The 26,122-nt window shown below is 29.9% G+C and overlaps 1 protein-coding gene across 1 annotated transcript; it reads left to right on the top strand.

Annotated features, from left to right (window-relative positions):
- Positions 1 to 5,894: 5,894 nt before the first annotated feature.
- On the top strand, positions 5,895 to 8,270 carry LOC129907526 (uncharacterized). Its single transcript, XM_055983801.1, has 4 exons — positions 5,895 to 7,309; positions 7,417 to 7,646; positions 7,754 to 7,912; positions 8,136 to 8,270. The coding sequence occupies exons 2-4, from the start codon at positions 7,547 to 7,549 to the stop codon at positions 8,264 to 8,266; spliced, it is 390 nt and encodes a 129-aa protein (XP_055839776.1). The 5' UTR covers positions 5,895 to 7,309; positions 7,417 to 7,546; the 3' UTR covers positions 8,267 to 8,270.
- The last annotated feature ends 17,852 nt before the right edge of the window (positions 8,271 to 26,122 follow it).

Here is a 26,122-nt window from a genome sequence, read left to right as displayed (position 1 = left end):
TCCGCAAGCGAATCATCAGTTTGTAGCAAACGAATGAATACTTTTCGAACAACATTTCCAGAATGTTGTTTCTTTCAAAGAACTTTACATTTGGGGTAAATATTCAATTCATTTACTACAAACGAATACAAAAATCTTGAACGTTTGTTTCATGGAATAAGAAAATTATTTTTCCGCAAGCGAATCATCAGTTTGTAGCAAACATATGAATACTTTTCGAACAACATTTTCAGAATGTTGTTTGTTTCAAAGAACTTTACATTTGGAGTAAATATTCAATTCATTTACTACAAACGAATACAAAAATCTTGATCGTTTTTTTTATGGAATAAGAAAATTATTTTTCCGCAAGCGAATCATCAGTTTGTAGCAAACGAATGAATACTTTTCGAACAACATTTCCAGAATGTTGTTTCTTTCAAAGAACTTTACATTTGGGGTAAATATTCAATTCATTTACTACAAACGAATACAAAAATCTTGAACGTTTGTTTCATGGAATAAGAAAATTATTTTTCCGCAAGCGAATCATCAGTTTGTAGCAAACGAATGAATACTTTTCGAAGAACATTTTTAGAATGTTGTTTGTTTCAAAGAACTTTACATTTGGAGTAAATATTCAATTCATTTACTACAAACGAATACAAAAATCTTGAACGTTTTTTTTCAAGAAATAAGAAAATTATTTTTCCGCAAGCGAATCATCAGTTTGTAGCAAACGAATGAATACTTTTCGAAGAACATTTTCAGAATGTTGTTTGTTTCAAAGAACTTTCCATTTGGGGTAAATATTCAATTCATTTACTACAAACGAATACAAAAATCTTGATCGTTTTTTTTATGGAATAAGAAAATTATTTTTCCGCAAGCGAATCATCAGTTTGTAGCAAACGAATGAATACTTTTCGAAGAACATTTTCAGAATGTTGTTTGTTTCAAAGAACTTTCCATTTGGGGTAAATATTCAATTCATTTACTACAAACGAATACAAAAATCTTGAACGTTTTTTTTCAAGAAATAAGAAAATTATTTTTCCGCAAGCGAATCATCAGTTTGTAGCAAACGAATGAATACTTTTCGAAGAACATTTTCAGAATGTTGTTTGTTTCAAAGAACTTTCCATTTGGGGTAAATATTCAATTCATTTACTACAAACGAATACAAAAATCTTGAACGTTTTTTTTCAAGAAATAAGAAAATTATTTTTCCGCAAGCGAATCATCAGTTTGTAGCAAACGAATGAATACTTTTCGAAGAACATTTTCAGAATGTTGTTTGTTTCAAAGAACTTTCCATTTGGAGTAAATATTCAATTCATTTACTACAAACGAATACAAAAATCTTGATCGTTTTTTTTATGGAATAAGAAAATTATTTTTCCGCAAGCGAATCATCAGTTTGTAGCAAACGAATGAATACTTTTCGAAGAACATTTTCAGAATGTTGTTTGTTTCAAAGAACTTTACATTTGGAGTAAATATTCAATTCATTTACTACAAACGAATACAAAAATCTGGATCGTTTTTTTTATGGAATAAGAAAATTATTTTTCCGCAAGCGAATCATCAGTTTGTAGCAAACGAATGAATACTTTTCGAACAACATTTTCAGAATGTTGTTTGTTTCAAAGAACTTTACATCTGGGGTAAATATTCAATTCATTTACTACAAACGAATACAAAAATCTTGATCGTTTTTTTTATGGAATAAGAAAATTATTTTTCCGCAAGCGAATCATCAGTTTGTAGCAAACGAATGAATACTTTTCGAAGAACATTTTCAGAATGTTGTTTGTTTCAAAGAACTTTCCATTTGGGGTAAATATTCAATTCATTTACTACAAACGAATACAAAAATCTTGAACGTTTTTTTTCAAGAAATAAGAAAATTATTTTTCCGCAAGCGAATCATCAGTTTGTAGCAAACGAATGAATACTTTTCGAAGAACATTTTCAGAATGTTGTTTGTTTCAAAGAACTTTCCATTTGGAGTAAATATTCAATTCATTTACTACAAACGAATACAAAAATCTTGATCGTTTTTTTCAAGAAATAAGAAAATTATTTTTCCGCAAGCGAATCATCAGTTTGTAGCAAACGAATGAATACTTTTCGAAGAACATTTTCAGAATGTTGTTTGTTTCAAAGAACTTTCCATTTGGGGTAAATATTCAATTCATTTACTACAAACGAATACAAAAATCTTGATCGTTTTTTTCAAGAAATAAGAAAATTATTTTTCCGCAAGCGAATCATCAGTTTGTAGCAAACGAATGAATACTTTTCGAAGAACATTTTCAGAATGTTGTTTGTTTCAAAGAACTTTCCATTTGGGGTAAATATTCAATTCATTTACTACAAACGAATACAAAAATCTTGAACGTTTTTTTTCAAGAAATAAGAAAATTATTTTTCCGCAAGCGAATCATCAGTTTGTAGCAAACGAATGAATACTTTTCGAAGAACATTTTCAGAATGTTGTTTGTTTCAAAGAACTTTCCATTTGGAGTAAATATTCAATTCATTTACTACAAACGAATACAAAAATCTTGATCGTTTTTTTCAAGAAATAAGAAAATTATTTTTCCGCAAGCGAATCATCAGTTTGTAGCAAACGAATGAATACTTTTCGAAGAACATTTTCAGAATGTTGTTTGTTTCAAAGAACTTTCCATTTGGGGTAAATATTCAATTCATTTACTACAAACGAATACAAAAATCTTGATCGTTTTTTTTATGGAATAAGAAAATTATTTTTCCGCAAGCGAATCATCAGTTTGTAGCAAACGAATGAATATTTTTCGAACAACATTTCCAGAATGTTGTTTCTTTCAATATACATTTCATTTACTACAAATGAATATAAAAATCTTAATCGTTATTTTCATGGAATAAGAAATAATTATTTTTATGCAAACGAATGAATGGTTGCGGGAAACATTTCTTCTATTTAATATTTAATAATTCATTCCATGTTTGTGAACAAAAATGTCTCCCTTTTTTGGTTTTCTACAGAAGAAATTCGATAGCAGCAATATAATTTATTGTTATTTTCAACTGAAGTTGTTTAAGCCCAACTTAACTTTTCAATTGAAAACAAGGATTTTAATTTTACGCATGTCTATCTTGTTTCACTTTAATATTTGTGCATATATGTATATAAACAGCCAAACATTGTAATAAACTTTTATTTGTTTTAATACAAATTAATTAAATTTTCTACTTATTTTGTAATCCTGGATAAAAATTAAGAAAGTTAACATAATGGAGGTAGGTATATGAAACATATTTAGATGAGCGAGAACTAATTCAAAGCCATACTCACACACATATGTACGTTACAGTTAAACCTCCACCAGAGAAAACAACAAAAGCAAAAAAAAATTGCATATGCGAGGCCATGCGCTTACTGATGAAATATGATACATTTTTGCTCAAACGTATATTTCTTATGCAGCTCCACACCAAACAGCCAAACATTGGAATAACTTTTATTTGCTTAAATAAAAATCAATCAAATTTTCTACTAATTTTGTAATCTTGGTTATTAACCTATTCCAATAATAAAAATTAAGAAAGTTAACATAATGAAGGTAGGTATATGAAACATATTTAGATGAGCGAGAACTAATTCAAAGCAATTGTTTGTTGTCTGACGTCTAAGTAGCCATACTCACACACATATGTACGTTACGGTTAAACCTCCACCAGAGAAAACAACGAAAGCAAAAAAAAAATTGCATATGCGATGCGATGCGCTGACTGAAGAAATTGTTTTTGGAGGGAAAACCTGCTTTTCGAATTGAAGCATTTTATCCAATTCAATATTAGGGTTACCCACCTTAAGAGGAATGTATTATGTATAGGTATTATGATTTTATAAAATTAGACCCGAATATTTTTGTTCCAAGAAAGTGTAATAAATTGCGTTTGTTTTAAAGAATAATATGCAAGTTGATATTTAAGTTTATATGTAGATTCAAAAATAGGCCTACGATTGTGATGTAAAGTGCATACATATGAACTGTAAGGTAGGTAGTCTTAGAATCATAGAAAATTCTCATGTACATTTGTATAATATAAGCCGTGTCTTTTCTACAGCACATTAGTTACAAACTTCACACGTATTTGTTTTTGCAATAAAAATTAAAAAAAAATAGTATATACTGAGTTGAAGGAAAAACGGGCTTTAGTATGTAAATAAAGAGGAAGAAATTTCTATAAATTCATAATAATTTTGGTTTCTTTTGACTTATACAAAAATCAGATCAGTTAAAAAGTATGGTAAGGTAACACTACCAATTTAACACGAACAAACAGGAATGCTCAGTGCGTTGAGATGCATTCATGGGAATCAATTCAGTGTTGCCCCCAATTGGTTAAGAGTGTAGAATGGTGGACTTGAAACTTCATCACTATGCCAGTTATATGGTCTTTACTGGGTTATATAGAAAAACAAACTTGTTGGTATTATTTATTTAATTCCAATATATTTTCAAGTTTAAATATTATCCATAACACGTAAAGTGGTTTACTGTTTGTTTTCCTTGAAAGTGTACAAAAACTCATTATCTATCCTAGTAACAGAAATACTTTTTGTTTAGGTAAAAAATTATTGGAAAGAATATATTATCGCTTTATGAAGACACATTGCATAATGTTCTGCAACTCTCGCGTCGAAATAATTTGTCGAGAAACATTTTAAATCGAAATGAAATTCATATAGCTAAGAAATGACATTATTCATATACCTAGTATAATTGTTTTAAACAACCTTTAAGAGTAGAAAATGAGTTCGGGATTGTAAGATAAATAATTTTTAGTAAATACTTTACCATTTTACATAGCAAAAATAAATTAATTTGTTTGTTCAGGGGGCAACACTGAACAAATTTAAGCGCCAGACAGTATTATCTTGCGCATGTGCGATGCGCTTCAGACAGTATTATCTTGCGCATGCGCGATGCGATGCATCGCGTTGAATTTCACATTTTCTTAAACAAAAAAGGTAAGTTCGCACTAGCTAGCTTTCATATTTTCATAAATGGAAGACAATATTGTGTGAATTCTTTAAGAATCCATTTGAATATGATTTGTTTTTGTTTCTTTATCTAAATAACTGACTAGAATTATGTTCTTTTATAAAAGGAAACAATTCAAAGAATCTGCAATATCTTTTTTTTTTGTATTAAAGGCACACTATAAATAAATAAATAAAAGTATCTCTACCAAACGTAGAACTACGGTGGTGGGGTCTTATTTCTTTTTTTTCTATTTCGATCCATACCTCCTATTAGTAATTTTCTTAACATTGGTGAAAATTTTATAACTTACCTATATGTATGAAAGAACACAAAAAATACGCAAAAATGGAAAACACTTTGTGCCCAGCATGCTGACTCTTTCTCTCACATAATCTCAAAGGGGAATTATTTTTTTAAAGGAGAAACAAAAATGCTGCCTGGCAGAGTGGAGATGTTTGATAAAAAAAATAAAATCTATCAAATAAGTAAAAATGAAGAAAATTCTCTCAGAGTAATAAAAACTTCTTACAGAGTTAACAAACGTCTTATATCACTTTGTAGCTAGATTTGAACTAAAATGTCTTCTTGCTGTCAAAATACAAATTTTTACAAAAAACGCGACAAGATAAAATCACGTTTTTCGAATGACGCTCAGGAAAAAACTAACAACAAGTTGAAGACTTTTTTCCTCAACGGCATAGGCAAAGTGCGATTATATCGCGTGCGTTTTTTGTTGTGGGACAGCCTTTACCCGTTGCACCCGAGATATAGTTACAGAGAAAAATCGCTAAGTCAGCGTTTACATTCAACGATTTTTCCAGTGGCGATTTTTTTTTGTTGTAATCACTTTAGATTTCGTTCCACTGCAAAACTCTTTCCTTCTTCTTTTCTCAAAATAACAAAAATAAACAAAAATCGTCACTGGAAACATCGTTGAATGTAAACGCTGACTTACATCCTACCCTAATTATCATTTCTTTGAATTGTCTCAGTTTTTGTACGTTTTCGTTATAAAAAATTTAATTAAAACGCAAACATTCTTTACAAAAATTTTCACATTGAATTTTTGCACTCTCCATTGTTATTTTCCTTTTAATCAACGGTGTTTTTCAACACGACAAGAAAGCGTTTTTCTTATGACGCTTTCTTGTCTTGTCGCTTTGAGGTCGGTGTGGGTAAGCCTTTAGGGCTAGACACTTAAGAATTTTAACGCGAGATTTTTTCGATATTGTGAGGTTCACAGATTTAACCCGCGACTCATTTTTATACCTAGACGTTTCATGCGAGACGTTTTTCGATTTACATAATAGTAAAAGAATAAGAAATATCGAAAAGATGAAAAAACAAATTGGCCTTGTCAGTCGCGGGTAAAATCAGTGCGACTCACAATATCGAAAAAAGTCTCGCGTTAAGTATTTAGTGTAAAAGAGAATATATAATGTTAGGTCTGTTTAAGTACTAAACAAACAACAAATTTCAGCCCACAGTAAAAGCAGAATATCTACTCAAACAGAAAATCTACCTCCAAAAGACAGCGGGTAATAATAAATATCCTGAGAAAAATTGTTTCATGTGTAGACGGGGTGTAATGCAAAAAAACCGCGTTTTATTTGATCACATTGAAAGCGTTGCTTTGCGTTGCATTTATGTTCGCTATATCAGTGTTACCTCTGTTAAGAAAAAAGTGTTAAAATCAAACAGAAACTTAACATTCGTGGAAATAATGAATTATTGAATCCAAGTAATTGTTTAAGTGACAAAATGTTGCTAAGTAAACGGTATTTAAAAAAAAAAAAACAATTCATTTCGATAAAACATGTTCGTAAGTATAATGTTTGTTCGAAGTCCACTTTAAATTATAGATATAACTTCATTGGCCACTTTTTGCAAAAAGTGCAAAAGTAAAAATATTTTTCTCTTACTAGCTCCACCCACCGTTTTTTCGCGTGCAAAAAGTGCATAAATTGCTTTAAAACTTAAAATGAAAGGTTTTCAACACATTTTTTAAGTTTTAATAAGTTTCATTAAAATAAATATACATATATTAATTCCAAAGGTATATTTTAAGAAAAGTTTCATTACATTTTAAAAATTTCTACACGGCAACACTTTTTTTCAAACTCATCGGTCATCGCATCAATTCTATCGCACATGCGCAGTAGGTGTGTGTGTCGAACGAAAACGGTAAAATTGTTGCGTTGAGTTTTCAGTCTGGCTGGTTCTTGGATAAAGTAAGGAAGCAAAAGCAAGTTAGTTCGTGTTGGATACATTTTGATATAAAGGTGGTGAGTACCTATTTTATTATTTAAAGTTTGCATAGTTATTATTTGTGTTTTTATGATCAATATAAGCATAATTACTGTCTAAAAACATAATTTTTTTATGATTACAGCCAAAGATCAATTTTAAATCGAAGTCCACATTAAATTAAATATATATTAATTCCAAAGGCTGGCTCTGGGATAAATTAAGGAAGCAAAAGCAAATAACTTTGTATTGGATACATTTTGATTGTTGAGAAAATGATTCTTTTCATTACTGCTGTATATAAAGGGTTATCATCAATAATAAAAGTCCAAGGACAATCTAGTTTATTAACATACTTAGAGTTGGCCAAAGCTGGTGAGTACCTATTTGTTTTTTCAAAGTTTGCATAGTTATTACTTGTGTTTTTATGATCAATATAAGCATAATTATTGTCTAAAAACATAAATTTCGTATGATTATAGTCAAAGATCAATTTAAAATCATCGGAAATATTAAATTTTACGATGCAAAAGCTAACGTTTTTATTTGTGATGAGGACGTAGTTGAGTATGCAATCCAGTTTAAATCTTCTCCAAGCTGGACCTTAGGAGTGCTAGACGATGGCGTTCTTGAAATTCCAGGTAAACATTTAGCCAGTTCATGTGAAATTAGTATTTTTTAAAGTCGCTCATACACATCACATTTGTGCCCGCACCGGTCTCATGAAAAAAAAAGATTGATTTTATTACCTACCTCCGGTGAGCGCTTTTGTGTGATGTGTATGGGCTACTTAAATCTTAACAACCCATTTAAATCAGTTTTTATTATGAATTAAAATCAATTTCTTTTTTTTCAAATGATCAGGTTCCCAAGGAAGTTCCCTATCAATACGTGACAGTGATACTACTGTAGCAAATTCATCTTCTATAAGTGACATTAGTGTAACACCATCGCCACCACCGAAACATCCTTCAGAAATAATACTTCAAGAATAAGTGACGTGCAAGAATACGTTTTAACTAAAATCAATGCTCAGGTAAAAACATTGAAATAACTAACTGAATTTTTCATTTTACAAAATATATAGGGGCCCTTCTATGTAACTCTGTTCTACTTTCGGATCTGCTAAGAATCTACTTTCGATTTAACTTTTTGTCTGACTACATAAAGTATCTGAATCTTGCGAATAGATAATATTAAAAAATTTTACATCACTAAATTTATTCAATTTTCGTTTTCTACGGAATCACGGAGATACCATTTTACAAATTTGAACACTTATTGTAGAATCGAATTACATAGTTGGGCCCCCGGACATAAATACTTTAAAAATATTCTTTTTTATTAAAATACATTCCAGTCCCACTACTTAAATTCTTTAAAATTATACTTTTTATTAAAATACATCCCGCCATACGTTTTTTAAAGAGTTAAAATTCTGTTCAGTAATAAATTTAATTCAGTCTGTCTAATTTTTTATTAAAATACATCCCAAATACAAGTCAAAATTTAAATTTAATTATACTTTACATATCGTCGGTTGACAACCAAAACTCATTATCTGCAATGTAATTTGTATGCAGTTAACGAGTTTTGGTTGTCAACCAACGATATATTCTTTTGCATTTATCTTTACCTTTTTGCGCTCTCTTATTTTTGTGACTAAAACAGTACCTAATATCACTTTGACTTAGGTGCATTTAACATACATATAATAAATATTTAATGTGTAAATATTAAAATTAAATGATAGTTTGTTACTAACTTGTTGAAATGGTGTATTGAGCTGTTGCAAGAATTTTAAAATTTTAGAAGTCAAATTAATTATACATAATTATCTCAAGCACAACTAAGCCCAATCAAATTAATTAGGGAGCAGAAAGGAAACGACAAATGCAGAAGTGCAGTCTCAGTAAAAAAAAAACCTTATATCCAGGATAACATTTCGATCTAAAAATTTTTAAAGCCTTTGAAGTTGATTAAATTGATTCATTATAATTTAAGTAGCGGTTTACATATCTGATAATAGTCGTATGAACTAATGTATTTTATATTTTTTTTTGTGTAGTAACTAAAGAAAATTATTCAGAATTTATCCGAGCAACTCTAATTTCGATAATTTTTTTTTTAATATTGGTTTTCCAAAATAATTCAAGTTTTATGGATTTAAAAGTGCCGCTCTTGGCATTACAGTTTATTAAAATCATGGGGTACTTGAAATTTAAGAAAAACAATATTTCAAAACAAAATTTAAGCTTTTTATATAAAAAAAAATACCATTTCAAGTTCATGTTCTATTTTTTTATTTTGTGAAAAAAAGTAAAGTAAAGTAAACTCTTATAAAGTCGCTCATAAATAAAAAAAAAAAGTTCTTCGAATATGAGTAGGTACTATATGGCAAGTTTATTATAATAAGAATGCGAACTCAAAACTAACAATTACTCGTAAGATAAAAAGTTTTCAATTTGTTTATTTGTAACTTTTATTATATTCATGTAATTAACAGACAATAAGTTTTGTTGATCTGATCTGTTCTGTTTTTATTATTAATTAAAATCAATTTCTTTTTTTTTTTTTTCAAATGGTCAGGTTCCCAAGGAAGTTCCCTATTAATACGTGACAGTGATACGAGTGCAGAAAATTAAAGACTCTTAAGGAACCCGGCATCGAGAATATACAAATAATTCCTAAAAATATAACATCCTCCAGTAACAATACAACTCCTCAAGAAGAAACATCCTTCAGAAATAATACTTCAAGAATAAGTGACGTGCAAGAATACGTTATAACTAAAATCAATGCTCAGGTAAAAACATTGAAATAACTAACTGAATTTTTCATTTTACAAAATATATAGGGGCCCTTCTATGTAACTCTGTTCTACTTTCGGATCTGTTTAGAAGCTACTTTCGATTTAAATTTTTATCCAAACTTCATAATGTATCTGAATCTTGCGAATACATTATAAAAATAAAAATTTGAACACTTATTGTAGAATCGAATTACATAGTTGGGCCCCCGGACATAAATACTTTAAAAATATTCTTTTTTATTAAAATACATTCCAATCCCACTACTTAAATTCTATATTAAAATTCAATAAATTAATTATTTCGCTTGTCTATGTTTTGAACTGTTAACTTTAAGTAAATTTTGTTAAGCTTGTAAATTAATACATATATATTTATTGTTTAAATAAAAAAAGAGATACAAATGAAATTTTATCTATATTTTTGAATGGAAAATGCGTAAATCTGAGAATTAGAATTTTGGAGTTATTTTGAAACTGTTGTACGTTTGTGTCACACTATTATCGCGTTTGGGAACATCGAATCTGCTTTTTGGGGTAGACAAAATACACGTTCACAGAAAACGTATTGCGTAAAAAAATCCAAAACTAAACAAATCAAACACCAATTTTCTGAAATACAAATGTATTAATCGTTTGTTAAAGCAATAAGTTTATTTGCCACAGTTAATTTATTGCTTTAACAAACGATCAATACATTTGTATTTCAGAAAATTGGTTTTTGATTTGTTTTAGTTTTGGATTTTTTTACGCAATACGTTTTCTATAAACGTGTATTTTGTCTACCCCAAAAAGCAGAATCGATGTTCCCAAACGCGAAGGTAGTGTGCCACAAACGTATACCCCACAAACGAACAAAATCATTTGATTCAAATGAGTTATTTGTTTGAATCAAACGAAATATATGGTCCCTTCAATTGCTCCTGTCCTGTGCCACAATCGCAAGATACGATTGCAACAAACGTAAGTATAAGGAAAACGAATTGTAGTTCCCTCCAAATGCTATTGTTCTTTGCTACAATCGCAAAGATACGATTGCAACAAACGTGAAATGGTTGTTTGCATCAAACGAACTGCATTTTAATGCTCTTTTTCTTTGCCACAATCGCAAAGATACGATTGCAACAAACGTGAAATGGTTGTTTGCATCAAACGAACTGCATTTTAATGCTCTTTTTCTTTGCCACAATCGCAAAGATACGATTGCAACAAACGTGAAATGGTCGTTTGCATCAAACGAACTGAATTTTAATGCTCTTTTTCTTTGCCACAATCGCAAAGATACGATTGCAACAAACGTGAAATGGTTGTTTGCATCAAACGAACTGCATTTTAATGCTCTTTTTCTTTGCCACAATCGCAAAGATACGATTGCAACAAACGTGAAATGGTCGTTTGCATCAAACGAACTGAATTTTAATGCTCTTTTTCTTTGCCACAATCGCAAAGATACGATTGCAACAAACGTGAAATGGTTGTTTGCATCAAACGAACTGCATTTAAATGTTATTTTTCTTTGCCACAATCGCAAAGATACGATTGCAACAAACGTGAAATGGTTGCTTGCATCAAACGAACTGCTTTTTAATGCTCTTTTTCTTTGCCACAATCGCAAAGATACGATTGCAACAAACGTGAAATGGTTGTTTGCATCAAACGAACTGCATTTGAATGTTATTTTTCTTTGCCACAATCGCAAAGATACGATTGCAACAAACGTGAAATGGTTGTTAACCCAAAGATTATAAGAATTTGATGCAAACGAAGTCGAAAATATCTACAGCAAACGAAAAAGTCGATTGGGCAATTTTTCCGTTTGCGGCAAACGATTTGTTCTCTGAGTGTGTCAACAGTTTTTTAAATTAAAATTACCTTGCCTGCCCTGCTTTGCGGGTTCTCAGCATCTCTGTGGTGAGCGTAAAATGTTTTTTTTTTAACGCATAAATCTCTCAACTAACTCTATATGTAATAAATACATAAGATCTTTTTTGTTTATGATATTGTTAATACCAAAGTTATCAAAAGAGCAAAAAAAATAAAAAATTGTTAATCTGTTTTTTTTTTTTTTTTTTCATTTTTCAATTTTCTCAAAAACAAGAAGGCATAGAAAATCAGCGAAGGTAGTTTTATTGTAATTGTTAATTTGTATTGAAATTAATGGTCCTGACTAAAATAGTATTGAATGTGTTTTTTTTTTTTTATTTGTTTCGCTAATTTTAACTTTGAGATCAATTATTTCAAAAACTATTAATTTTAAAAACACTATTTAAAAATTAAAATAAAGCGTTTAATTGTGGCTTTTGAAAAAAATATCTCTCATAGCTCTTAGTGTTGCCGTTGTTTTTTTAATATTTTTTTTAAATATTAGGTTGTTTTTTAGAAAATTTCCCCTCCTGCCTAAACGGGGTTAGATAGACCCCCCCTCCCAAAGTAAAAAATACTTGTATTGAACCCTTCTACAAAATACAGTTATCAAATCTCAGCGCCATAGTTATCCTGCTCTCCCCTCACCCTGTTTTTTTCTAATTTTTTTATTGATTTTTTGTTCTAGTGAGGAAACGGTACGTCGGAGAAAAAAACCTTATATGAGAAAAACATAGTTAATTAATAGTTCTTCAATTTTTATAACAACAATTTTTTGATAAAAGTTTAAAATAAAAAGTTATGGTGCATATAAAAAAAAAGTGACCATAGCATTTTACGAAAATCATTATAATTCCTAAATGGTGGGTTTTAGAGTAAAAAGTTATAAAATATATTTTGTGGGAAATAAAATTTACTACAAGTTTGTCTCATAACATTTTTCTCTAACACCAAAACTAGCCGAACTACAAGCGATAGTCGCAAAACTGTTCAAAACAAAATGGCGGCCAAAGTCGTCCAGACATTTGTTCGGAAAATGGGGGGTTTAGTTCCTGTACTAGTGTACTTTCATATTTTAGGTACGAATTGCAGTTGCGAATTATTTCTCAGCAAAAGTATAACTTGACTGGACTATAACCTTCCTTATATTCGTTTCTTTTCGACAATCTACCTATACACTATTCGTTCTTACTTATAGCAATACTTATATAATATGTGAATAGAAAAGGACTTTATATATATATTTTAATAGTTGAAGTATGGTTGTATAGGTCTAAGGATTGACTGAAGAGGAACGAAAATAAAAGATAAAAGAGTAGGAAGTAAGTTTTTAGGGAATGGTAGGGAATTTTCTGCAAAACGAAGGATGCTTTTTTTGGAATTAGGGATTTGAAGTAGGTACTTTTCCACTCTATTTGAGTGAATGAATGAATATTTATTTAATTTAAGTTATTTGCTAAAAAGGGTAAAATTCTCCAAAGTTTCTTTGGAGAGAATAAGTTTTCTTTTTACTTTTTTTTTTCTTCATCTTCTTTCGTTGCATAGATTTCTTTTCTTTTATTTTTTTTTGATGAAACAACAAACTACTCTAGAGTTTTGAATAGATTCAAGAACCTATGGTTGACTAAAAATAGTAAATTATCTTAGAAAAAAAAATTGAATTGCTTTTATTAAATTTTTTGAAAGGATCTTAACCAAGTGGGTAGTTATAATGGTCTTGGATGTATTTTACAACAAATTATTTTTATATGGATGACCAGAATGACTTATCATAATATTTTTTTAATGAGCAAAAATTTGTAAGGAAATTCCTGAAGTTTTATACTTGTCATTCAGTAAATTTTTCCTCGTTATTATTTCATCTAATGAGGGGAACTATCGATAGTTAGTAACCGAATGATTTGGAACTATCGAATTGGTCATTCATTTATTAATTCGAACAAAAACTATCGAATTAACAACCGAATAAAAACTATCGAATAAACTATCGAATAAAAAAAAAACTATCGTTTAAGAAAACTATTGGAATAAAAAAAACTATCGAATAAAAATGACTATTTCAATAAAAAACTATTCCAATGAAAAAACTATTCGAATGAAAATAGTAACTAAATGAAAGAATGAATGATTTAAAACTATCGAATGAATGAATATTTTATAACCATCGATAGTTTGATACAGGAGCGGATCCAGGATTTTTTTCTGGGGGGGGGGGAGGTACAAGGGATGGATTGGCAAAATAAACACCAATAACAGTTAGAAATAAAGTGAAATATCATACAACTGACTAACAAGCAGAACATTTTAACGACCCACAGTGGTCTAAAACCTGGCCAAAAATATTAGGCACATTTTCCACATCAAATAGGTACTAAATGACCAAAAAGTTATTCGGAAGGGAAAATTTTCATTTTCTTCTTACAGTAAAAGCCATTTAAATGCTTACCCTCTTACCCCTGGATTAGCCGGAAGAAAAAAAATATGAAAAATCAGAAAATGCACGTACAATCCTGTGCTATATTAAAGTTAGTAATCTATTCTTTATTTTATTTTTTGACTTAAGTTGTTTCACCAAATAGTTTTTGAGAAATTAAGTTTTAAAGATGAAATTTTGAAAAAAAATGTTTACGTTTTTTAATTGATTTTGTATAAAATTTTGCAATATTATGGAGATAATTATACCATTAGTTAATGACCTAGTAGTTTTTAGTCAAATACTAAAGACTTCATTCTAATAAATATTAAAGTTCCTAAGAATAACAAAAAAAAAACTGAAAAATTCAATAAAGTCATTATTTACTTAGTTATTTCGATATTTTGATAGTAAAAAAAAGTTTAAATAATTTATTTTTTTATAAAAATGCAAAAATTCAATCAAAAAACTATCTAATATTAATTTTTAGGCACTTTCCTAAAATCCAAAAATAAAACCCCGTGGGGTTTACTAACAAAAACTATTTTTTTTCTGAATTTCGTAGTTTTTACACAAATTTGCTTATTTTCAAAAAAAGCCCAACTTTCAACATTAACTGTCAATTAAAAACTATTGGTGCTATTTATTAGAAATTTGAAGTACTATTTCGATAAAGCAATACTTAAAGATTATATTAGAAGCTTCAAAAGAAAAAAAAAATAGTTTGTAGAGCTTTTATGCAATCTTTTTCGGTTTGTTACAGAAATGTCACATGGGGCTACAAGGGGTTAAATTGTTTTATACCTCAAGAATATTGTGTTCAAATTGTAGGTCTCTTGGAGCCAAATTGACCAAGTTATGAGTATTTTAATACTTCCCTTAGGAACGTTTTAGTTTTTTAGTCCAGAGTTCAAAACTTTAAATCGTTATCCCCACAACTAATGTTTTCAACGCCGGTGCTCCTCATAACTTCAAAACTACTGCACCGATTCTTTTGAAATTTGGAACACTATTTTTTTTACATATTTTTAAAGGTATCCCTGGAAAAATTTTCTCAATAAAATAATATTTATAAAAATCTATAAGTAAGGGTCGCTTTTGAGGAGTTTTTTTTTCAAGGGGTCTTTATTTTCGGGGTGCAAACTTGGGCAAACTTCTGAAATGCAAGTTTGTTCTACATATCCAGCAGTTCTATAATATATAGTTTATGCAATTTTGTGACGTGTTCCGCTATTTTAAAAACACTAATGTTAAAAAAAACAACGAAAAAAGTGCAAATTTTTTAACCCCTCTGTATGAAAAAATAGAGTTGCATATACAATTATTTTTTTTTTAGAATATCATTCAATGTCATTCGATGTCCATATCAAAATTTTTCACCAAAATCACTTTGAAAATTCACTTTTTTTTAAATCGAAAAAAAAAATTCGTGTGTACCCAACAAATAGCCGTTTATTTATTTGTGAGGTGGAGCTTTTCTTGGGAAAGGGATGCAACAATCAATAAAATTCGCATTTTCAGCCAGAAATAGACAAGAGTTTCACTCAAGTTCTTTCTGTTATTATTCATATATTTTTAAAACTCTATAGTTTGATTTCCTTTAAGTATGAACTTTAAGTTCTGGGGGGGGGGGGCACGTGCCCCCGTGCCCCCCCCCCCCCCTGGATCCGCCGTTGGTTTGATAGTTTAATTCTATAATTCCTATCACTAATTTCATCCCTTTTCTGTTAACGTTTGATCAAGAAAATGTTTTTCACAAAATCTTCAAGACTTCAAAAGTCTTTTTCAAAAATTTTTTTTCTTTCGTTCAATGGGCAATTTGTTTTGTCAACCTGTCATTCAATATTTCTCCTAATGTAATTTCTGCAACTTTAAATCCCTGCCTGGGATTGTAATTCTATCCACAATCCTATCAAACAAGGAAATCTGTCAAATTAGTTTCATAGAGTTTACCTAACCTCCTATAATAATGTCTCTGCACAAGATGCATGTAATCTAATAATTCATCATATAAATAACCAGGAACCATATCATCAATTACTTTATAACTTTACCACGACCACATTTTACCATCATGCTTTGCAATATACTATATATGGATTCCAGGAAACAGACAAATTTCAAACCTAAAAGACATAATTTTTCATCAGCCACAACACTCTTATACTCTTTCTTATATGATGCAAATTTTCATATATGAAAAGATTGATAGTTTGATGATCCTAAAACCGACAAACCAGAAGCTGTAGCAAATGATATGACATTTTGTTGTTTTAATATTCACAAGACACACTTTTTTTTCAACTTTGGATAAATGACGTTAGTCTTATGTAGTCTAAGTCTATTTAAACCTCAAAAGCAAGTGCCAGCAGTAACTAGTATTTTAGTTTTTAACTAATAAAAAAATGAAATTAATAATTTTTGTTATGTGGCAGCAAACAGAAGTATAATGTAATTCAGTTTTAGTTGCAATAAGAGTTCAGTTGCACAGAAAGTGAAATCGCTTTGGGTTTGCCGACCTAGTCGACAGTAAATTCAATTAACCACTTCCTTTAGCTCAAAGAAGTGGTTATTGAATGAGACTTTTTCTGTTTTTTTTTTCTTCGTTTGATTTATTATATCAAAGCGATAATTATGTAGGTAGTACCAGGTCAGGTTATAATTACAGAAAATTATTTCTCAGCATTTATAATGTTTTCCAAACCAAAAATTATTTTCAAATTAGGTACTTAAGTTTTGGATGAGTGGCAAGCGAAAGACCCATCACAGATTATAGGTCATAAAGTACCTCTATAATACAGTGAAATAAGGTGGAAAAAGTTGTACACCTCGGAATGAATGCTAATAGAATTTTTTTTTTTTTGATCGCACCTTGAAAATCACGACTTGCGGACATTAGATTTTTCTAGACTTTTGAGGTATGTTAAAGAATATGCCAAAATGAAGGTATTGAGCAAAAAATTTCTATTAGCATTCATTCAGAGGTTAAACCCTTATTTGACTGCGGATTACTAATAAAATATAAATGTTTAGTCCACTTTTTGTAAGAATTAAAGTATTTAGGTACTCACGAATCTCATATAACATTCCTACTTAAAAAAACTAATTCCTACTAAAAATAAATAAAAAAACACATTTGACTGTAATATAAAAAAAATATAAAATAGGTAATAAATTTATAACAAAAATTTAAAAAAACTTAAATCAATTTTAAAATTTTTTTTTTTGGAAATCGTTAGTTAAGTTTTTTTTAACATAAAATAAGTTTAAAATCTTAGCTTTTGAGTTACATAATTACAAAAAAAAAAAATGGGTATAAGGTATAATCCAAAAAGATTTCAATTTGGTAATTGCTTCTGTTGAAAATGAACTAATTTTTGTCTTAAAAATAAACTTTCGATGTCCCCTCAAGGAAAATTTCCAAAACTCATTAGGTACTATCATATTTAAAGAAATACATTTCTACCATGCTATATGAAAAATAAACAAACACTTAAGGCCTTAAATTATAGAGAAGTGGACACTTCTATTATTCAGAACGTCCTATACCTACCTATTTTAATTGTAAATGCATATTTTTGCACATTCCTTTGAAAATGAAAATTTTTCTTGCAAAATTTACAAAATTCATATTATTTTTCAAAATTTTTCAAATCGGTGAAATACTAACTGACGATTGAAAAGGCAACTTATTTGTCACGTAACGGAAACTTTTTTTCTTCGAAAGGAATATTTCAAGACGTTGCTTCATATAATTGGAAGAAATTAGCGGCCAATTTTTTTCACCAATAAAAAATATTAGCCTATTTGCAAGCGTTTTAGACCTTTTTACAGCAACAAAATTAGATTCTTTTCTAGTAAAAGTGAGTAGTGTGAACAAAATTCTTCGAAAAATTAAACACTACCAAGAGTTAAATGGTAAAAAAAAAATTCTGTATATAAAATTTCGAACAACCTTTATTTAAAAGATATAGAAAATATAAGTTTTTAGTCTTTTTATCAAAATATTTAAAAAATTATAAGAAAGTTTTAAAATATAAATCAAGAGTAGAAAGAAAAAAATTATGCCTTTTTTGGCAAAAAATAAGCCTCAATGCCTTGGCTAATAAAATTATGCATAAAAGGCATAATTATGCCTCAGTTGGCATCGCTGGGATCATGGTAACATTAATAACAAACTGGTAAAGCGGGAGCAACCATTTGAATTAAGTTACAAAATTGAATATGACATAGAGCAAATCAACAAGGTGCGGCTAAAATCTGGAAACTATAGACAAAAATTCAGGATTTTAAGAACGTAAAACTATCTTAATGGCGTTTTCTGAAAATGAATCAGGAGCAGTTTAGTTTTACCTAAGTCTGTTTCATGGCCAGAGATCTTATATTTAATCATGCATCGGTCAACTCTGCTGACGTTAAATCTAATGTTTTTGTTAAAACAAAGTTTTTTGTTAAGCATGTTGTCCTTTCGAAAATTATACATAAATAATGTTCCTCGTATATTGTATTACTTTTCGTTTACCTACATGTATTATTATATTTTATTTATTTCATCATGTTCTTAGATACTGCCGTAACACTTGAATAGTCTAATCCATAGTTCACCCTTTAAAATAAACGGTTTATTGTATTTTTTGGTGGGAAAAAAAGTAAGTTTTTGTCCAGGTTCCACTTTTGTATCTGAGATTTGTTAAATTAAATCTGATTTTTTTAAGTTAACTGTGTCTTTTGAGATTTTGTTTGAAGTCAATAAATTTAGCGTATTGTCTTAAACATAAGAATTGAGTCACTGCAGTTAAAAAAATAAAATGCACAACTGGGTATTAGCTAACGCTATGTAATTTATCGATTTAATTAGATATCAGAAATAAATTAAAACAAATTATGTTAAAAACAAATTTATTTTTTTTTTTTAATTTTAATACACAAAATCATGAAAAATGATAAAAAAAATATCTATCAGTAAAATTTTTTAAATATTAAACGAAATATCCGTAAATAACAAAAATGTAAGTTTTTGCAAAAAGTGGAAACGCCATATTTCCACTATACGAATTTTTTTGAGAAAAAATAAAAATACAGTTTTGTTAGAATAGCTAACCAATTTTAATAGAAATCGTTAGAGCCGTTTTCGAGAAAATTGCAACAACTCAAAAATTTTGTATTGGAGGTACCTACACTTTCTAAAAGAGATAATGTACATTGTACAAAAAAAAACAACTTTGGAAATTTCGAAATGCATATTAGGTATGCATCTGTACCAAATTTCAAGAAAAACCGGTCATCCCTTTAGACTGCAGCATCATTTACAGATGGATGCACCGAACGACGGACGTCATGACGAAAACCACTTTTTTGGACTTCTCCATCATCCTAATGTTTGTTTTGATTAAAACCTCAACAATTTTTTTTTGACACGAAACCAATACTTGCCCTATAGAGCAAGTAAAAAGTAATTAAGTAATTTTTATCTCACAAAAAAAAAATTAATTTTATAGCTCTCAACTCCTGCAAGTATTAAATAAAAAAAATTTTTTAGGTATAAGGAATTTTTTTATCTAGTACAATTTTTCCTGCTTTTTATTTGATTTCTTGAAGAGAAATGTACATTTTTATGCTGATTCCTAACATTTATTGATAAATCATTTTTACCAAAAAAACAAAACCGACTTCCATGATTCAAAACGGGGTTTTAAGGTTTTTCTAATAGTTCCTATCGCTTACACTGAACGAAATTGAAATGGGACCACATTGCAGCAACTAGCTTCCCAATTCAAAAAGTATTATCAAAATTGAATCACTCTGTCCAAAGTTATGCGGTAACAAACATACAAAAAAAAAAAAAAATACAGACATATTGAATACGTTCTCCTTTTTGGAAGTCGGTAAAAAGACGCAAACTACTGAGCCATATTTTTGGCTCTTCTTTTATGACCCATTCTTTTAGTTTCAATTCTTTTTCAACTGTATTAATATAATTCTCACAGCCCAAAACATAAAATACACACTTGTTTGTAAGACCTTAACCCATATTCTCATAATAAATACCAATTCAAATAATTCCGAACTATCTATAAAATTTCACTTCCGATACCTAAGTTTTTTTGTTTTGCATGTTAATAAGACCATCTTATAAATTTTTGTTAAAAATAAAACTTTTCCAAAATCTTATTTCATAGTGTTTTTAAAGATTTTTCCATTCTCACACAAAAAACTTATTTTCTTTCTAAAATTTATAAGTTTTTATATCTTATCTCAAAAGCCTTAAGAAATTTAATTATTATTTAATCCTTCTCGAAACTTAGTCATGGCATGGTTAAGATTATCCTTCCTTAAAATAAGAAAACTCTGCGTTTTACCTCCCCTTCCATAAATCCTTTTATCATAAAACTTTTTTAAAATTTCTTCACTGGTTCCATCAATAATTTCGTATTCACTTAAAAAAAATACAAGAAACAAAATATTCATCTACTCTCAAAATCCTTCAGTATGCCTTTAAGTCAACGAACAGGATAAATAATTATTATATGAACCTACTAAACTCTACCAACATCATCACTACGTTGCTAATACTCGTACCTACCAACCTACTAAGAAAGAGAAAGCTGAATTGCTCATAAAATATTCAAACTTCTGGGCAAAAAACTGCTTTCATCTTAAAAATTTTCATTTTCGTCCTGAACTTCATCACTTTTTCTCGAATTTTTCACCATCAGCATCAGCAAAAAAAACCTCCAAAGAAATAGTGAAAAAAACAAACTAAAATATCGTCGTCCCATATAACCACCTAAACGGAACGAAGAAAAACCTGCATTTCGTTTTTTTTTTTTTCTTGTTTAAGAAAAGTTCACCAACCTATGGCTAAACAAATTTGCAAACCATTAAAAGGTCAAAGTTTATTCAACCACCATACCCTTGTCAATGAAGAAAGAATGTGCGCCGGATTTGGGGCAACATCAAAAATTCTCTTCTTTTTGCAAACATTTGTCCTTTATTGAATGAATGAATGAAAGGAAAAAAAAATGACCAAAGCAAGCATTCACAAAAAAAAAAAGGATCTTAAATAAACTCCCAGGAACAAATCTCTAAAAGAACATAGAAAAAGTCCATTCCTTTTTTTTTTCTTGATCTTATATCGAAGGTCTATATCCTTAGGGGCAGTGCCCGTGCCCGCCCAACAAACTTACTCCATATTTCCCCGGCAAAGGCAAGTGAAAAGCCTTCCCGAATTATTAGGTACCGAAGGACTTGTATGTAACAAGGACAAACGGCGAATAGGGCACAAGGCACACAGTCACAAGACGAACGAACAAAATTCAAAGTACCAATTTGTGCTATCAACCAAAAAAGCTAACGGAACAAGCATACAATTTTTGCTTGCTTATTTTTTTTTTTTTGAAGAACGCTTCAGGCTAAGTGGACTGCCAACGCATACCGAGAGGAGAATTCGAATTAGGAGCAACATAAAGTTCGAGAAAATCAATGGAGGAAGTAGGTAGGTTATGTGTATAACACGAAGAGTACACGTGTCTGCTTTAAGGACACTTAAAGTGAATTCTCTTGCCACAGATATTTTATGACAGATGGAGGAGGGGGAGGTGGAAGAAGAAAAATCAATTTTGCACTTCAAACACCACAAACAAATTGCGGTAGTATACAGAGGTGTATCCTTGATAATAACTATGCCACATCATGGTTATAAATTGTATCCTGTCAATTCAAAATATACACGGCGCTGGATACAGACGTTAAGAGCTCCACCACTCCACACGTCCTTCCTGCTGCCATTTCTTTACAACTGCTCTCCACTCATCATTTGCATTTCACTGCTCTTCCTCCTTCACTCATCACATTTCACATCTCACATTCTAATTCAAGGATAAGCAAAAAGATACACACGACCAAACAACCAAAGCATGTCCTTGCGAAAACTGAGAGAACTGAAACTGAGTCCTACTGCCTAACAACCCCCTCCCTCCCCTACCATTCTGGTCGTCTTCGTTTACACTCGCTTCAATTCAAAATCACATGTTGTTTATGATGATGATTTTCCATGCACAACGCAAATACTAGAGCAGAGGAGAAGATGGATACAAAAAAAAAATAAAGAAGAAGAAAAACACAGCCAACAGCAAGGACGACTTTGTTTTTCACCCTCGAGAGTTTTGTGGGTCGAGATGTGTTTGACATGAATGTCACATCCTTGCACTGGCATACCTTGGTGCTGCGATGATAACTCGGCGACCTCGCTCGGTTTCTGGTGTTTGATTGATTGAGTGTGTTGTAAGGCTCAATCACAGGTGATGTGAAAGTGCATAGTACGTATCCTTTTCATCATATTTTTATTTTCAAACACAAAAACTAAATTGGCACAATTCAAAAACACTCTCAATATATTTTTTTAGTATCACTATAATACTCCTTTTTATACAGGAAGGAAGGACACTCTCCTTTTATCTATATTATTTGGCAGGAAATCGAATTCAATTGGTTTAGATTTGATTTATTATTTGAAATTGATTTCACTCTGTCACACTCTTGTTTTTTTTCAATTTTTTTTTTATTTTCAGGCTTTAAGGACTTTCTATGTGTCGATTTATTTTATATAGGACTTTGCAATATTTCCGCGCGCACACAAAAAATTCAACAACGAACAACGTCACGTATCCTTTACTCGAGCGAAACTAAACTTTTGATATCGCAGTGAAGATTACTTATGATATTGAAACTGCAGGACCTTTTTTTGCCCACACACAAAAAAACGATGTGTTGAATGATTTCTCATCAGATGGGTGGTGAGTCTGCGTTTTAAGTTGTGTGGAACAAAATGTGGATGGTATTCAATAGCAATTTTGTTAGATGATAGAAAAGTAATTTTTAGTTGATGTTAGAACTTTGGTTGAAACAGGTTGATGAAAGGAGAACAACCTTTTTAAGGAATGATTAGAAGGCATTATTAATTTTAAAGTTGTAACATGCTTTTCCTTGGTAAAAGTTCGGTTTATTTTTTTTTTTTGTTCATGGTTTGAGTAGAATTTCACCAGGCGAAAAGTTGTCAGAGTTCGTCAGTTGTGTAATATAACGAATTTTCATTTCTGTTAGTTAGTGACAGATTTTTGCGAATTATCATTCAAACGATAGACTAGGAATTTATTTGGACTGAAAATTTTTATCACGTTGATGACAAATGGAGTTGGACCCTGACGGCCATATGAACATCAAGATCATTGAGGAAAATGAAATATGTGAGATTTTCACAAAAATAATGAAATTTGTGCATTATAATTATACAGAACTTTGAGAAGCTCTATCTCAGGATTTAAAGGAACTTTTGAAGAAAAGTTTAGATTAGATACCTCCTGAATTTGTTTATTTTTTAATGCTTGAAACCACTATGGTACAAATTTTTACTAAAATGTACCGATCATTTCCGTGACAATGTTCTTCAAAATAAAAAGAGGTTGTCTGTAAAGCCGGTTTAGGGACGATGATTTTACGTAATAACGTCGTCAGAAAACAGGTTGTGTGCTTTTGTTTCAAATGAGTAAATTGAAGCGTTTACTTTTTTCAAACAATCATTATTTTAAAAGCTTACAAAAAAAATTATGCAATTTAAAAGCCAAGCAAGTATTTCTTCTTAAGAATAAAACCATTTTAAAATTTTTACAATGCGCAAAAAGTATAACAATAATTTATTGAAAACAATCATTTTCATCAAAAAAAAGCAAAAAAAACATGAATTTTTATCTTCTCATTAATTCCATTTTTTTTCCTAACAACCTATAAAAAATTTTACACCATCTGAAAGCTTATTGTCTTAGCTCAAAATATATATATCGATCAGGTCTCTATGAGACATCTACAAAAAGAGGTAGAATTTTTTGAACTCGATCAAATTTCATTAAAAAAAGCAAAAAAAAAACATTTATGATTATGTTCTCAGGCTATGGAATCAATTTTTTTATTTGACAACCTATAAAAAATTTTATACCATGTGAAAGCTTATTATTTCACCTTTCATGTGAAGTATCAATCTCATTTCAAAGATGCCTACAAGAGAAGTAAGATTTTTTTAAAGTCAACCATGTCGAATTTCCAGACTGAGATTACGGTACTTCCCACACTGGTGGCTGTTCGGGGGACAACAGATCTCCACTGGTGTTTTGAGGTTTTTCGCAAGTTTCTTGATTTAACATTGTGTAGCTTGTCCAATTAAAAAGTTAATAACTTTTTATTATTAAAAAGTTAAAGTGACCTCAACTCCATATGCGTTTCGCCCAGGTATGACAGTGGGCTCATCAGTTAGATGCTGTAGCTTGTAGTTAGTCTACCGTTATGTGCAATATATTAAATGAAAGGTAATTGTATCAGGATGCTCAATAAAGTTTAATAAAAATTCTATCTGCTCTTCGTCAAAAGTTATAACCTGTTGAATTCTAAAATTTTATTTTACCGTTATCTCAAAATTTTGTTTACAAAAATTATTGAAACTTCGCACACATATATTCGTAGTCATGGTCTATCATTACTCTATATACTTTATTCCTGTATCTAAAAAAGATAAAAATAAAAAACGATGAAAAGCGATTAAAAAGGGTCAAAAAACGTGTTTTTTAGAAACTTGTTTCTTCAGTCAAAACTCACTAAACGATTCCAAATTCTTGCACATGCATAAAGCCAAAACCTACATGTGTAATAAGTTTGAGAGTTTTTGAACGCTTCAAAATAAAGCTAAAAATCAAAAACTATCCAAAAATACCCATAAAAAACAAGGTGTTTTTCAAAAATTCATATTTCGAAACGCAGAGTGTTAGAAAAAAATTCGTATGAAACGCCTAATTTTTTTTTTCCTCGTCTTTCACCTATCATCTTTAGAATTGTCAAAAAAAATGTCCTTTACCCAAAATCATCATTTTGTCATAGCCTCAACACATTCAAACAAAACTTTATAGCTTAGTTTCAAAATTTTTTCTTAAATGCAGTTATTTTTAAATTAATCTCATCTATCTATAGCAAAAAAAAAAATAATTCTCTACGACTTTGCGTTTATATTTTAGCCCAAATTTCATCTTTCTGTTTTACCCCTGTTTACCCTATTAAATGATCGAATTTTTAAAAATCCATCATTTGGATTAAGCTTAAGGTTATTATCTTTCAAATAAGCTATAGAAGATTTTTGTATCTCTAATAGTTTATTTTTAATTTTTAATTGAAATTTGTTGCCGCACTGCGAAAGTGCGAGAGTGTAACGTTAGAAAATGGCGTCACTTTTTTGTGGTGGCTGTTATGGTTCATCGATTTATAAGACGTTATCACGTCAAAAATTAAGAGCATTTTCAACGGTTATAACATAAAATCTAAGGTGTTTGCTCATAAATGCATAAATTAAATTAAATGCACGACTGGGTCGCACGAACTTGCTCTTAGGGTTAAAGTTGATAGAGTGTTTAGAACTTTTTACACAGAAATTTAGTAGGTATATGGGCTAAAATACTATTTACAGTGCCGGTTTGAGCACTACCGGCGCCCCTGGGCAAGATTGCAAGTGGCGCCTCTAAAAAAAAATTCATCTAAAAACAATTTTTTAAAATCACGAAAAAAAGCAATAGCAGATTATGTCTTACCTCTCATATACTTGTTAATGCATTTATTAAAAATGTGCAGTGTATTAACTTAAAAAGGTTAACTTAAGGGGTAATAACACCTTGTAAACCACGAAATCGAGCGTCATTTTCATCGACGTATAAAACAAAGAAGAAATATTAT

This window comes from Episyrphus balteatus, chromosome 1 (assembly GCF_945859705.1).
Source record: "Episyrphus balteatus chromosome 1, idEpiBalt1.1, whole genome shotgun sequence".
NCBI lineage: Eukaryota > Metazoa > Arthropoda > Insecta > Diptera > Syrphidae > Episyrphus > Episyrphus balteatus.
Note: the sequence above shows the minus strand (reverse complement) of the source record. Positions and strands in the feature narration are given on the sequence as shown.